The 16,862-nt window shown below is 36.2% G+C and overlaps 1 protein-coding gene across 6 annotated transcripts in view; it reads right to left on the bottom strand.

The window, feature by feature from the left end:
- Positions 1-4,041: 4,041 nt before the first annotated feature.
- The window catches only part of FGD4 (FYVE, RhoGEF and PH domain containing 4), a 115,826-nt gene continuing 103,005 nt past the window's right edge, over positions 4,042-16,862 (bottom strand). For all 6 annotated transcript variants that reach the window (XM_085229338.1, XM_085229347.1, XM_085229370.1 and 3 more), the window contains 7 exons: positions 16,575-16,747; positions 13,871-13,901; positions 13,593-13,688; positions 13,048-13,173; positions 11,000-11,140; positions 9,945-10,085; positions 4,042-9,758 (listed from right to left, as the gene is read on the bottom strand). In XM_085229338.1, the coding sequence (XP_085085464.1) occupies positions 9,501-9,758; positions 9,945-10,085; positions 11,000-11,140; positions 13,048-13,173; positions 13,593-13,688; positions 13,871-13,901; positions 16,575-16,747 (966 nt within the window). In that variant the 3' untranslated portion in view covers positions 4,042-9,500. The remainder of the gene's footprint in view (positions 9,759-9,944; positions 10,086-10,999; positions 11,141-13,047; positions 13,174-13,592; positions 13,689-13,870; positions 13,902-16,574; positions 16,748-16,862) is intronic.

A 16,862-nucleotide genomic window follows, 5' to 3' on the forward strand; every position in this document is an offset into this window, starting at 1 on the left:
ATGAGCTGATTGAGACGGTCTTCATTTCATGATGTGACAGCTGTGCATGGATGTATGGAACATGGCTTGCTTTTCACATTGCTGTCACCCCTGCTGAAACGTACCATCCACTGCCTTACTGTGCTCACATCCACTGTTTAGGCTTCATAAACGTTCAGCAAGCATCAATGAATGACAATGGGTGCCATTTCTTCTGCAGAAGAATTCAATAACATCACTTTGCTTCATATATACTTCTATGTCAAACACCATTTTGTCAGACTACCCCTCTGCTGCCATCTGTCACATTGCAACAAAATGTAATGAATATTGGTGGGAAGGTTCAACCTCTACTGCCGTACCACCAACATTTGCCTCCAACATTGTGGGCCAGCGTAATAAAATAGGAGGCATCACTTTCAGAGCTACCCTCATACAATAATTCTTGATAACACTTGCACCAGACATTTGGCGAGCGCCATTACAAGAAATGAATTCCTGAACTCCTCTGCTGACCTTTTTGAGGTGTCCTACATGGATTGCCCAAGCTGACACCTTTGAAACTTTTTTCTTCCAGAAGAGTCAGAAATCTGAGTTTTCTGATCTCTAGTCCAGGGGTTCTGCTGATTTGGCAAGGCAAGCTCGCCCTCACACTTCATCCAATGATAAGAAGGTCACAACGCTGATACAATTGCCAAGTTATGTGTAATCAATAGTGAGACTCAGTCTCTTGCAAAACAAAATAATTCTGGGGCAGAAAGGCATCTTTGCCAAACAAACTGTTAGCAGTAAACAACTGATTGTTCCTTTTATTCTTTGTCATATCTACAGGGAATTTATGTATTAAATACATGGAATATTTGAGATATCACTCAGCCTCTCAAAACATGGTTGCAGAAATGATAGCAGCTTTTATGTTAAGAAGGGGACGGGGAACAGAAACCAAGAGCCAGAGGGCAAACCAAGCGTTCAGAGTTTGATTAATCAATAACAAAGGCGGAGCATTCTGATAAGTGTTTGTAGGACATCAGCATTTCTGAAGAGGCCAGTGAGAGGAAAGAGTTTTGGGTGTTGATAAAAATAATCTCCTTATCAGCCTAGACTGCTGTACCAGAGCACTTCCCCCCCTGCGTCCCCTCCTCAGTTGGGGTGGCCAGACTTTAGGGAATAGCAAACAGAATTTTCCTTGATTGAAAAATACAGTGCACACTTGGTTAGCCTTCAACTATACAAATATAACTAAAAAGGAAAGGAAAAATATACCCCATCAAAGAATTAAGATGCAACAGATTTGCTGGCATTCAGGAGCACTAGAGCCTTGTAACTTCTATTTTTGTTTCTGTTATTTTAAGAAGACCGTCTCCTGTGGTCTTTTTTGGCCATATGTTAAGATAATATAGTATGCTAAAAAGATCACTGTCTCTATTTACAATACAAACTTTCCTATGCATGCTCCTTCTTATATTTTGATTGGCATATTTTAAACTGGAAAAGTAATGATGGAATGCATGTGGTTTATGTCATCACAGTCTGTGTACGAGACTAATAGATGCCTCTAGAGCCTGATTTGGTGGTTGGCAATCCTGCCTGCAGCAGGAGGGCTGGAACAAGATGGTCTTTGAGGTCTCTTCCAACTCAAGTGATTCTATGGTTCTATGATCTACCTCAGCTTTTCAGTCAGGACTGATTTGTAATTCTGAAGTGGACGCAATATCTTTACCTGCCATGCCTTAGCACCAAAGAGTTGTAGTGGTTTGCATCAATGAAAGTCTTTTCATATGAAACAGAAGAACATTTAGTCAATAGGGCCAGCTAATTGCCCGCCTGAAACCAAATTCCAGAATATAACATAGGTCTTTTGTAAGTGCTGCTGGCCTTGAGCAAAAAGATTTGGATTCCCTTTTACAAGCTGAGAAACACGCCAATAAGCCAGAACAGGCAAGGCAGGTAGTTCTACAGAGTTATGCTATAGGTGTAAACTGAATTACGATTGTAATCTTATCTTCTTCCATCACTGGGCCATTCATTAAATTTCACAGAGTGGAAAGGCTTCTGCATGCAGTAGAACCAGTCTAAAGCCCAGTCTAAAGACCCAAGAGAGTTGATTTCCATGTTCCGCTTGCAAGATTGTTGAGATCCTCTGCCTCTGAGAAGGCGCAGTTGAGAACATGAGGCTATGCAAGACCAAAGAACAGAGAGAGAGTAATCCTATGTTCTGCTCCCAAGGCTGTTTCTGTTTCTTAAATTATTGGCTACTTTAATATCACAAATGCGCAAAGCAAATCTAGTCAAGTCTGGAGTCTTCCAGTTATGTAGGATAATGCAGAGGAAATTTCACGTGGGGATTTTGGGGATCTAGGCCCAGGCCTTCATCTACCTAGGTAGATGTGACTTTTCCTGATGGAATGTGATTTGAAAGGATTTGAAAAATATGCTGTAACACAAAGAAGTGTGAGAGTCTGAGACAGACACAAGTCTGCTCATGACACCTGAACACTATGTTTTAAAACAGATATGGAATACAATCATGGATTAGATCTTAGGCATATAAACTCTGTTGGGCGTATCCTGGTTTACCACATGAACTGGGTCTGACAGGGAAAAAACTGTCAGAGTTGTCTGGTGTGTAGAGCCAAGGAAGCAGATGTAAGAGTGTTAATCATAAGATCCTTCCTCTTGTTCATTAGAGACACCACAACACCTTTCAGACCAATCTCTTTAAAATGAAAAACAGTTTTATTCTGTTTACCAGGGGCTCCCATGTCAGGAAGCACTCACACATTCCCACCGAATTTTCTTGGGATTGAGGCAGTATTGGTCAAGCTCTTACCTTGACTCAGGGGAGACAAAGTCTGCTGTCCGTACCGACCCCGTGCTTGATAAGATTCCTGAACAGTTTACTATGAAGTAGACATATCAGTGCTTACTAAGCCTGTCAGTATAAAGGAATTAATTAGGAGTTATGATTATGGTTTTCCTGTTATCTGAATGTTAGCATTATTTTCTCATTAAAGTACATTTTAAGGAAAATTCTGTTCTTTTTGTCTCCATGTAGAACACACTGCATTCTGTTTAACCCGAGGAACAATGGTTCAACAATGGTTTTAAAACAGAGTTTATCACAAAGGAACAGGAAGTCAGAGAAATTACTGATAAAAATATGTAAGAAGAGAGGGAAGGCTTACCTTAGGTGGTTCAAATACGAATTTGTTCTGGTGTTTGCAAACAGAAGAAAAAACAGAGGCTAAACAAATTCTTGTGCTCAACTCATTCCAGACAGGAACTAACAAATTAACACCATTAACATTCCACTTTAATTTTAGGGAAATCTTTCTGAACCACTGTACCCAACTGCAGAACTCAACAATGAATCAGATGCAATCAGAACAGGTTCACTCTGCACACAGATAATGGAAATGGAGGCTACAACAGATGGTTCTGTTAAGTCACTCTTAGAAAAGAAGCAGCCGCCGTTAAATAGGCCTTCAGCTGGCAGAACGTGTGCTCAGCCAGTGAGTGAATTCAAAGAATCTAAGTTGTCTGTGCTTAGGATCACAGTCCTGCTAATTAATGGATTGCTTTTGCCTCACTCTACTTGAACTCAGTGCCCAAGAGATTACACTGAACAACTGCTCAATGCCTTCTTTCTCCCTTTTGTTCAGAGCAGGGCTTGAGAAACACTAAGAGTGCTATGGGGCCACACTGAACTTTCCTGGACTGGGTTGCTCATAAAGTACTCTCAAAGCATCCCCATCATAGAAAAGAACATTATTATTGCCATTAAACAGCTTTGGATGTAAACTGTAAAGGGTTGCTGAGGCAACATCTTTGTCTTCCCAGTCTAAGATGTCACAGGATTATACACAGCCCTTTGTGTATTTGGAATATATATCTTTCACTCCTTTGGTTGTATTTTGGCAAATTAGGCAATGCTGTTCCCAAACATAGCTCCTCACCAGCACCTGCACAACTGGAAATGCTGTTTTCATCAGCGGGAAAAATAAACAGTAGGTGGACAAAAGCAACCAACCACGAGAACAACAAAAAAGAATCAGCCAACAATACTTATTGAATGATGCTTTTATTTTACAGGATTTTTTTTTTCTAATTATTCAATGGAAATTAAAGTGCTTACTTTTTACAATTCTCCACTCACCTTAAAACCAAATATACATATATTACAGAAAGTATATACAATATCTGCAATTATTTTACATTCATATATTTTTGACCATAAAAATGACCACATTTGCACAACTTTGAACGTCATTTAAATCTCACCTTTTAAATATTCTTCAGTTTATTTGCAAAACCAGAATAAATTTACACCTCTTCCAAATATTACTATTTTTACAAACAAAAAGTGTCTCTCAATTAAAATCAGAAATAATGTTTTCATAATAAAGGGGAATTACAATGCATAGCCTGTAATTCTCATGTCACATTACAGCTGATCCAGCTCCCACTAAAATTAATGTATTAATCTGCCTCGAGGGCTGCAGAACAGGGAATGTGCTAATTGAAAAAAAAAAACAAAAACCAAAACACAACAGTATTTCTATTGCAAACAATTCCCCGTATCCAACAAATCTGACTTCTTTCTTAGAATTCTTAGGGCACATTATTGCAAAAATGCTTTGAACCAATTCCTCCACTTGTTCTGAATGCTTTTACCATAGTTAATGAATCTACATAGGATGAACTACAGAGCAAAGTAGGTTGGTGTTATGCAGGGGCTTAAAATATGTTTTGTTGATGGAAATCTGCTGAAATTTTAGTGCAGAGAAAATAAGTTCTATATTCTCTTGTGTTAGGATGAAGGGATGAAAGCAAAATGCCATGGATGAATCTGGGCCTAATTGTAATCATGAAGTTTTACAGGAAGCAGCCTGAATGCATTACTGGATTTAGTCTGTTTTGGTTTTATGCAGTTGGAAATAGTAATCGTGCCATAGAAGGAGGTCTAATTCTGTTAATTTTTTCTCCTGAAAAGCATGCTCAACACAATCAATATAGTCAATTATACTTTGAATGCAGCACAGTGCGTTTCTGATTGTAAAATACTCCTTGAAGCAGGTCGTATGAACAATAGTCTCAAACATTACATACACACACATATATATATACATATACACACAGATACAGATGTGTATGTATGTATACATTCACAGACAATAAGTTACTATTATGATCTGTTAGTGGAAAAGGAATTTAGAAGCAATCTGACTAGCAGATTAAAACTCATCCAAGACACATGTTTCACTACAGCCCAGTAGGTCAGCTATGGGTGCATTCCTCATACCAATAGGGCCACAGAATGAAGAGAAAACATCATATATTAAGGTTCAAATTCCAAATAAGAGTACACCACAGATTAAGACTGATCTCCCTTTTACCGATGGATTTATCTTAAGGATAGTTACGTCTGCCACAAAATTCTTTCTTTATTCGAATCACTTTCAGATCAACATCTGTCTCTACTCACTCCTACACCAACTGTCTCCAAGTGAAACCCCTCAGAAGTTCAGCTGAGCACTGTGATTCCAGATGAGACATAGGAAGTCAGCAGGTCTTAAAGTGGAGTAATACTGATTTTCCAGCTACGTCTTTATAAAATAGTAGGTAGATTTCATGTGTATTTAAGATATATGGTAGTTTACACCCGTTAAGGATTTCAAAATGTATCTACAGATAAAGCTCTTTATTAATTACTCAGAATTATTTCTATGTGGAATGCCTACTTGTTTGCTTGAAATCCCCTTCTTCAGTATAAGGAACCACTGCCATTTGTTCATTTTATCTAATCACAATATGAAAAGCAGTTATTATACTAGTTGTATGGTGAGAAGTACTTAAAAGAAGAAACAAAAAACGAAAACACAATGAATCCCCAAGAATCTGTCAGATGCTTCCACATTCTTTCCAGACATTTAAAAAATGTATATATATTTATCTTTTTTTCTCTTGACTCCACTCAGAGCTCTTTAGAATATACGTCTATTCTTAACCTCAACTAAAACTTATGCAAGTGGTAGTGTATTTATTCTACATTTAACCCATGCCTTAGTTTTATCCATATTTTAAACATGTGAAGAATAATAAGCCTCTTATATATAAAAGGGATTTAGAGAAGATTGATAAAGCACTTCAAGATGGTTTTGCATAAAAAGGTGCTACTATATTACATGCATTTAAACAGTTTAATATTCTGCTCCAAATAGAAGATAATGTTTTTTTATTCTCATATCTGTTTTATACATAAAAATTAAACACCTTTTGGAATAAACAGAACTATTCAATGTAAAGTGATCTGAAAGTACTAGATGCTATCAGTTTTACAGCAGCTCTTCAACTAAGCACAACTGCCTGATACCAAAAACAATTTTTATAGGACCTGGAAGAATGATGTAGACATCATAATATATTATCTTTCCATAACTGGGTGAAAAATATCATATCATTTTGAAAATATAATATGCTCCAAACGAATATCATGGTAAAAATTTGTGTTTGAACACAGACAAATCACACAAAATTGCTTCATCTGTTTCTAATTGCACTGTAGGCTGATCACTCTTAGGTAGAAGTGAGCATTTCCTGAACACGAGAATGACAAAGTTTAAATAATGCAGCAGAGTGACTCACATACATTCATGTATTATGAATGAATGCTCAGTTACGTTGTATTCTCCTCACACGCATAGTTTCACGCTAATAAATACTTAAAAAAATAACAACCAGCTGAAATGGGAACAGCCTACACCGTATCAGAACGATGGCTTTGACTGCTTTGGTCATGACACTTAAGCCACAGTGCTTACTACTTAACATGTTTCCCTTTGCAGTTATAAGAACAAGCTTTGGATAGCGTAGGGAGGGAGCTCATCTGTGGAGAATGGCATAAAAGTGGTAAGGTGGTTAAATCTAGAAGCAACTTCTCATACATAGAGAACCACCCATTTGTGTGCTGTTATCTTCTCAGTCAGGATGTAGTAATTCTGACCAAGCAATTAAGAGAACATGAAGGAGTTTTTGCTAGGGTAAATAAAATATTCCACTGTATAAACTTTAATTGTTGAAATAGAACATGAAGCTAAATTCCAAATAAGTAACTACTGCTAATAATATAATAATAATGCTAATTTAATTCCACATTATGTCCACATGCAGAGCTTAATCTGGGATATGCTGAAATCACTGAAGCAGTTTCAGATACTCAATACCACTATAAAAATAAAGCATTCCAGAAATTGCTGCTTCTAATGTTCTCCTAATTATTTCACTGGAAATGGGTCTTCCTACTTGGCTCAGAATTAAATTTGCAAGATCTCAAAATACAGAATGTAGTAAATGATTGCAATTGTTTCATCATATTGAGTATAATTCAGTCCGTCTTATCTTTTAAGATAAGGGTCTCTTTTCAGGTAGATTCACCCCTCCACAACTTGAATGAGGGAAGTGATGTTTTTATACATGAGGTTGGATAAAAAGGTGACCCCGCAGATCCCACATGTGCATTGGAGACTCTTTCAGGAGATATCCCCTTTCTAAGACCATGGAGAGCTCTCCCTGCCTGTCTCTTGCCAAGGTATACACAACACGTGCTACAGAGACCCAAGTGAAGATTTGATGGAACTTACCAACACAAACCCTAACCACCTTAAACTGCCCATAACTAGAGGTGAATACGGCTGGAAGTAGAAGTAACTTAGCACCTCGCAAAGAATTACAGAAGAGCCTGCGCTTCAGATAAAAGCAATACTAGGGTTACAAAGACAGTAACCTGCAGGTGGAACACCCAAGGAAGAATTCAGAACTGACATGCACAGTAAGCAGCAGAATTAGTGCCCTGCAATGCCATGCCCTGATTATTACCAACACTAGTGTAAAGCTTTGAAGTCTAAAAGCCATTGTAAATTTTGGATTTGTGCAGTGAGAGCAAAATCCAGCCCACTAACATGAAGTTGTGACTTTCTTACTGAAAAATGGCAAGCACTGTGTACTCAGGTATGTACAATGCCAAAAACAAAGTTTATTCTAACAATCCTTTGTTAAGTGCTAAGTAAAATGAGTATTTTTTTCTAGTGTTGAAGAGAGTAAAGTGGGAGTCAAATAGTTCATTTGGAAATTTCATTATAGGAAGTGATAACTGAAATCTGCCCTCATGTTACCAACAAAACTGGACTTAAGCCTGAGCTCTTCAGCTTCTATGTTTTAAAATATGGACAGCAGTTATACTGAGAAGTAACACTTCTGGATGCTCTCTTGATAAGCTGATTGCAGAATATGTACTTATATAATTCCCTTCCTCAAGATTTGCAGGCTCATATTTCATACTAAATGCATTTAAAGCAGTCTCCATAATACAACAGCAGTCATTGGAGACTGCTGTCATAAATAGTATGTAATCTTCTGCAAAAAAAAAATCACAATATTTAGGTTCAAAATGTTATTTTGTCCCAATAACCGTAGTAACAAAAATACCTGTTCCCAGAAGATTAATAGAATCTGTTGATTATCTTAATCTGCATACTGCATTTTAGTAATTAACTACTGCACTCTTATAAGATAACAGTGGTAGGACACTGAAGAAAAATGACTACTCCTTTAAACACAACTGGAACTTATTTGTCCATTGCATGCCACTTATGTTACTGCTATTTTTTTTTTAATGCATAAAAATATCAAGATCATTAAGTGTCAGCTATTAAAACAAATCACTGAACAGTATTTGCTAATTTAGGACAGTTTAATTTCAAATAGAAAACATGCTTTTTAAATAAATTATTCATTAACAGGAAACCCAGTCTCAGGAAATAAGAGCAAAAATCGAATATTGTACATTTTAATACTGTACATATATTATATACTTCTCATCTTTTATGTATTCCTTTCTAGACTGAAAATCATTATATTGTTTTCTTGATAAACTGAAACTTTAAAAGCCAGTATACCTGTAAAAGCAATTTGCATTATTTTAATTAAAAAGAAACAAATGAATACAACATATGTACAGAATTCAACCTACAAACTACTTACATTAAACCAAACTATCCCTGTATATTTAACTACAGATCTATTTTGGCAATGTGGAGGTATATCTTTTATCCTGTTGCAACTCCTAATACGTAAGCAGGAAGCTTCAATATTTGCACTCATGATGATAGTAGCAAACATGAATCAAATAGCAACTTTCAAAAAGAAAATCTGCATCACAATCAATAAGTAGTACGGTAAAGTTAGAAGGTATTCTTAATAGTATTCACATTTTTAAAAAGTCTCTGAAATGGACCTGTACATCACTCTTCTTGACAGAACATAAATATAAGAAAGAAATCCCTAAGAAAGACCAGAATTTTTCCCAAACATAAAGTGCTAAGACATATATGGTAGTAAGAAGTTCTGTTTTTGTTTTTTTCTTTTTGTTTGATTGAGCAAAGAAAGGTTAAGAGGTTAACCTTCCTCAAAGGTTAACCACAAATTCAGTTGAATTTTTAAAAAATACCACGTGTTCTTGAGCTTCAGCATTCAGATGTTTTAGAAGATTCGGGTTGTTCTTCTAAATTCACTTGCAGTTCATTCTGACATTCTGATGTCTCACCTTTGACAGCTAAATGGATAACTTTTAACCATTTCTGTTTTAGTTCCTCATTGTCTGCAGCAAAACTGTGCACAGACTTCGACTGGGTCAGTTTGAAGCTGTGTGGGAGGTCAGCACTTCTTGGGGTGTCATCCACCGTATAGCCCAGAAGTGGAATAGTAGCCAGAGCTTTAACATCCTAAGAAGAAGGAGAAGTACCTGATTAGAAACAGCCAATTAATTTGCCTGCCTGCTGCGTTTCATTTACTACACCAGCTGATAAAAACACTTGCATCTTTCCTCCGTTACCAAGGTATCTGATTTCTCTTCCTCAGATGTCAATGTCAGTAATTACTAAAAGCTTTTCTATTTCCTCTTGGCTTACCTGTGGAGCACCATACATGTACAGGACGACAGCTTCCTGTTTAGGTATAACACACCATGCTTTCTGCCAGGGCTTTGATTTTTCCATGTACTGAAGAAAGCTACATATGACACTATTTCCAGAGACTTCAGCAGATTCAATCTAGGACAGCATAAAGCATGAAGAGGAAGGTAAGCTTTCATTAATAAAAGCTAAAACCCACAGAACAGAAAGGCTGAAATACACCACGAGTCATAACACAGCTTGGATAATAGCAGCAAAAGAGCTTGAGCAAGTAAGATAATGAATGAATGACCTGACTTATGGAGATTGTATAAGTATTACATACACAGGGTCACAAAATGTACTCTCTAATGCACATAAATCTGTTCCTTCTTTCACCAGTAATTTTGGATTACACACTTATAGATATCTAAATATTTTTCCTCCTACTGCAAGCCTTTCTCTGTATCTTAGTATCCACAACGAGGTTTTATTTCTAAGGTAACTTCATGTGAGGCATTGAAATGCTACTGACTATCCAATGGGATAACCACTCTATTTCAGCAACAAAATGCTATGGCAAGATCTAATGCAAATGCATTCTAAAGATAACATAAGAAAGCAAGCATTAATTCTAGACAGAACATTAGGAGAATTGCCCAAAATCTGAGGTCAGGATGACACGCTTCTCAGGTTAAATGTTGATGCCGAGAAGAATAGCAAGAACACAAAATGACTACATGCTAATACTTCCTCAGCTCCATTCCTTTCCCTCCCAGTAATGATGCAGTCTGAGTGCTGCCACAGGGTAGTCAGTCACTTTGTTGTCATGAGAAACAGCATGCAGACAGTTGTTTCTTCATCTACCTTAAAAAGCCACCATGCCAAGAAACAGCAGTCTCTTGACTATTTAGTGCTCTACTGGAGTCCTGTAGCAGAATTGTGACAGATGAATGGTGAAACAAATAACCCATCAGATGAGATCAATTTGATTCATGTGTTTTTTATTTCTCTCAAACACAAAAAAGCCCCACAAGAATGATACCACATGCGATATTTTTTACATTACATACCTCCAAGATGCCTTTCTTCTTCTTTTCCTCGCTGTCAGTACAACCAATTATAACATGATAGCAGTCCTTACAAACTTTATTCAATTTATTGCCATCGTACTCAAGATGTGCCTTATAATCAGAACATTTCCAGCAAACCACCTTAGAAACAAACAAAAAAAAAGATAAGCAGACATATAAATTGTAAGTATTTTAAAATTTCATGAAAACAATTTAATTAGAAATTAATATTATTATATCTAATAGCAATGTATTGCTCAATTATGAAGAAAAAGATAATGGCTATTATGTCATAAATAGTTTAATTGAAAATAGTATTTTTCCAAATTGGTGCCACTGATTCTTAACTAGAAGTGTTCTTCACTATTTACATTACAACTCTGTACAAAATCCTCATAGTCTTTCAATTATACCTGTAAACTAAAGATAGGAATAGAATTAGAATATAGGATGAGCTATGCTGCAGGAAGAGTCTCCCATTTTCTTTACATATTAACCTGAAACGGTACAGTCACCATTTTGTTTTCCACATAACCCCAGAAATGCATAACTGGGATGTACTTCAAGAGAGAAAAAAATTAAAATTCATCAGAAATGTATAATTTTTAACCTGTTAATAAACACTGAACTTACAGTTTCAGAATCTGTTCATGAGTAATAAGTAGTAGTAATAATAATACTAAGTAGTAAGTAAATTCATAAGTAAGTAAATGTTACACTGCTGATATTTCTTTCGAATAAATATTTAAGAAAATTGAAATGCAAAAAGATCTGAAGGAAATTCTTTCATTAGAAGTATTTTCCTACAGGAATGTTCTTTCAGCTGAAAAAGATGCCCTGCATAAAACAGTGAGAAGAGCCAATTCAGCAAAGTAAGGTAGATGAGTGGACTTGACCAACCCAAAGACCTGAACACAATTTTATGAAGAGTCAAGGATCTGTAGTAGTAATCTAGCTAACTACCTTCAGCCAGTATCCATAGAGAACACTCGGTTTTGTTTCCAGTTATTCACTTCTGGAAAGACACTTTCACTGACCCAAAACAATTCCCAATAGGAATGTATTCTAAAATTAAAATGGAAGGAGATGTGATAGAACTCAAGTAAGAGTCCAAACTCCAAAGGGGAAATAAAGGTAAAGGTGATCTTCAGATTATGGAGGAGTGTTAAGATAGAACAATCTGGGAAGCAATAAAACAGATGACAACTGTGTAATCAATAATTTCGAGCTTCTGAATAAGTCTCTAGTGTTCAGCAAAGAAGAAAAGCAGAGCTGTGAATGCAATAAGCCTTCACATAACGTATGAACATTAGAAAGAAGCCATACAAGACAACCTATGTAAAAAAAATGAAACCTGGGCTTGCACTACCATCTACTGGAGAAAGGAACAGCTGCTGCCTAGCAAGAAAAAAAACAAAACAAAACAAGCACAAGATGTTTGCTCTTTAATTAACTTCTAAAAACTCTTACGTCATATCACTGTTGTTTAATTACTTTAATGTGATGTGTTATTGTAGCCTCACATATGGAAAATGGCAGTAATACTCTCTTCTTCCCACCTTATCCTTCTCTTACACTTCAGATATGTTCACAGAATTGAACACTGAAATCAGCTGGTAAAAGCTCTAAGACTTCCCAAAGAAAATGTTTTAACAGCACCACTTCATGATCTGCTTGCAAATAAGAGAGAGGTGGTACAAAATAGGAACAGGAGGCAGCCAGTGCTGTCAGAGTAATGCACGTTTATGCTATTTAAACAATCTTCAACCTGCTGAGATCAGTGGAGGCCACTCAGAAGTAACACAGCACAGTTTTTACAGGCACTCAGGATGTTTTCCACAAATGCACATCTTCCTCTGCTGCGAATTACTTTCAAATTTGCTATGCCAACTAACTTGGACAGAAGATTCTTTGTGGTGCTATCCACAGATTCTCCTTTCAGTCACAAGCGCAGTAACAAACTGCAGTGTAACAGCCAGCCACCAGAAGTCAGCTGAGTGCTCAGAGCCATTTCTAAGCCAGCTCACCTACAGCAGTTTTGTACTTACATGTCCACACGCTCGGCAGTGGTGCCGCCTTCTTGTCAGTGCATTGAAGGGCTCCTTGCATTTCATGCACATGGTTACTTCATTGTCTCGGATCCACCTTGGCGCTCTCTTCCCAAGCTCAGCGTTCTGAAGAGGGCAGGGGAAGGATGGAAGGATTAAAAAACAAAAAAAAAACAGTTGTACAGAAATTTTAATGGAGAAAATAATTATTCTCTTCCTCTGGAACGGAAATGGCAAAACACAGTTCTAGATGCATTTTGAAATCTATACAAGAAATAACAAAGAGCACAGTCAAAAACGATTATGCATGAATGAAAGGATACTCTGTTATGCATTTCAAGGGGAAAAATAAAAAAAGACTCATTTGTAAGATTTGGCATTATGAAGAAAAACAATTACGAGCAAAATGACTACTTTGTACTTCTTTTGCTCTAAGGATGATTAGTTGGAAAACAAAGCTGCTTCTGATTTATTCTATTTTTTTTCCAGCTACTGAAGAACAAAATGGGCACTAATAGGGTTACAAAGGAATAAAAGCAACTTACAGAAACCTCCACGGGCATGTCTTCATATTCCTTAGCAATAGCATTTCTGAAAGTTTCATTCCTCTGCTGAAAAGCTTCTATGGTATTCTGAAGCGCCTAGGGAAACAATGGAAAAACTTCTCAAAATACATTACACTTCTAATGGACAGTCTGCATTCTGACCATTTATTGATTAGCAGAAGGAAACTACAGCCAGAGAATACGAATATTTTTGATTTTTGAGGCTTTGTGATTGCCTCAGTGAAAATGCATTTAAAAAAAAAAGTAGAAGGGTTTACCTTTATCCATTCTTCCTTGTCTTGTTCAGAACTAAAAGAAATATTTGACACATTAGTCCAAAACTAGTTCAGAAAACATTATTTCACTATCAGCAACTTCCTGCAAAAGCCAAGAATCTGAATTAATTTTCATTAATTCAAAATACGATAACACTGCTAATTAACTGTCCAACTAAAACAGACAAACAGAACAACTCACAAAGACTAGTATTCCCATTGTTGATTACTTCTTTTGTTTTTTAAAGAGCAGGACAGAAAGGAAGGGAAGAAAAATGCAAACTATTTACGTGTAGGTGTATTTTGTTCTCTCATTTCGTGCACTACTAAGTTCACATCAACACACGTTTCTCCTGTATATTTATCTACCAGATTTTATCCTACAGAAAATAATTCTTACTGCTTTTGTTGCTTTGTTTAAATTTTTCTACAGTGGCAATAAAAATATCCAATGGAAATAAAAGCAAACTCTTCAATGTTATGAATCAGATCGCTGACTTTTCCTTTTTAATGTTTGGATGGACTACAGATGACTTAATAGTAAGTACAGATAAAACATACAGATGAGACAGATTAGATAGAGGAAATATATTAAACTCCAACCTTGTATGATAGATTTCTCTTTAAAATACATCAATAGGACTTTGACATTCAAATCTTTAGAAAAGTTACTTATTTTAAAATAGTAGCACCATTAGAAACTGCTGGACAGCGATGGTAAATAATACAGTTTATCCACAAGCTTTAAGTCATAAAGATGAGAATTAGCACCAAAATATATCTCTCTCTTTGAAAGCGATGGTCAACCTGGGCAACAATGTGGAAAAAATACTGCTGTAGCCATATAATGTCTGATGTACAAAATCTCAGTTTGTAATGGATTGCTATGAAGGACGTGAAAAGGCAACTTTAACAACACCGCAATAAAAATAACTCTTCATTCACGCATTGTTTTCCAATATTACTGCAATTTGTTAGGTAGTAGAATCCTTAACAAGTATTTCCCATTTCCACCTACCATCCATACATCAGGGAGAAAAACTGTCTTAGACAAAATAGTTCTCCTTCCCTGCTTACGCTAAAAAAACAAAAGCCGAGCTATTGAACATCATACCAGATTAGCAACCTCTCAAAGAAATAATTTACCAGCTATTTAAAACTACTGATGGAAAATACCCTCAGATAGTATTCTGAAAAATAAATAAATAAAAGCATACCAGTAAAGAAAATTCCAAAGGTAAACTAAACATAACAAAGTTGATGAAACTCCTGAATTGGGGATATTAAGGCATAGAGTACACAAAATACTCATATATTAACCAAGACTTGAATAACCTACTTTAATAAGATTTCAGTCAATACTTTTTTTTTTTCCCATAATTTTGTACACATTTAATGCATTCTAAAAATGTTCATAATACAAAAAATAAAGATGGGTACTTCTCAAACTAATGCAATAACCTAAATTACTGATAATTTGGGAAACATACCAAAATAATCTTACTTTGTTGTAGCTTTCTTCTTCCAAATAAAAAGTACTTCACAATTGGTACAACAAGATGCCATTTTACACCACTGAAGTAGATATGTGGCATAACTGCTTGCCAAATACTTAGCAAAAAAACATGCATCAATTGATAATGGAAGTGACTGAGAGCAAAAAGAACTTTATTCCAGAAGTCTTCTAGATTTGAATGGAAAGCTTTTTCCTGCCATTTTTTAAAATGAATATTTATTATTGTATTGAATTTCAAATTAAATTATAGAGTAGGCCAATTGTTGTGTGCTGTTACACTTAACTGTATTTACTTCTGTTACTCTTAAGTATTTTTCCATGAAGAAAAATATCTTGCAGTTTTTAATTTGATAGCAAGCTATAGTCTGTCCCCAAATGTATGGTGTAGAGACAGAACTATCACCACAGATATCCTTATCAGGTTGCAATTACATCCTGATCGCTATGAATAAGACCTTAAGGAAGCTCCAAGAGGTTAAGTGGATGTTAAACTTGTCCTACTTTATTTAAGGTAGCATAGACAGGGAAAATTTAGTCTTAGCAATGCAAAAAGAAGGAATAGAAAGGTAACCCAGCAAGAAAGAGATGAGAGGACTGATAATAAAAAGTGGAAGAGTGCCATTTAGAAGAGTTCAATTGGAAGGAAAGGACCCAAGAACTAAAAGAACTTGTCTTTCAGATTGATCTCTGGAATCAGAGGAAAATAAACAGATCTGAAGAACGGAGGAAAGTAGGTACCCATCTACCACTGCACAGAGCTACATCCTGGAAACATATCCCCACCAGATAGTTTTGCTGGGAGGATGAATCCTGAGTTGAACTGATCCATTTGTACCAAAGTGGTTCAGGTACCAGAGGGCAGCAGCACTGCCCAGATTAATACTCAGTGTCTCAAAACTCCTGATGAAGCCAGACAGTTTGCCTTTGCATACACTGATCTCAATTTTCCAGGCAGCTCACGCACAACTGTCTTGGATATTTCAGCAAGAAAAGGCAACACACTATATGCTGTAGCTGCATCTTCCACTCCAAGAGAATCTTGGAATGACAATTTATGCTTTTTGCCACCTACGTTATTTTTAAAACACTGCTATTAAGATGAAACACATTCTATCTTCTTTCAAATCTATCAGATCAATTTATGTATGTAAAAACTTAATCCTCCATAAAAAGGCAAAAGACTTCTCTTACCTGGCCTGCAACTCCAGCGTTCGCTCTTTTCCAGACACTTGAAAAGTGTGTGGGTATTCTTCATTATGAGTTTCTATAATCTTCATACCATCTATGCCAACTCTGGTTCTAACTGAGAACTTTGATCCTACCAAGCTGAATTTGGGGACGCAGTAGAGCAACATATTGTTAAACTGGGGAAAAAAATAAATACATAGCCTTACATTAACAAAAACACAGAAAACAGCGAGTTCCTACTGAGAACTAGACAATGTCACAAAGCTAAACTAAATAGGTGGAAAGTGGGTT

This window comes from Meleagris gallopavo, chromosome 1, assembly GCF_905368555.1.
Source record: "Meleagris gallopavo chromosome 1, MGAL_WU_HG_1.1, whole genome shotgun sequence".
NCBI classification, from domain to species: Eukaryota; Metazoa; Chordata; class Aves; order Galliformes; family Phasianidae; genus Meleagris; species Meleagris gallopavo.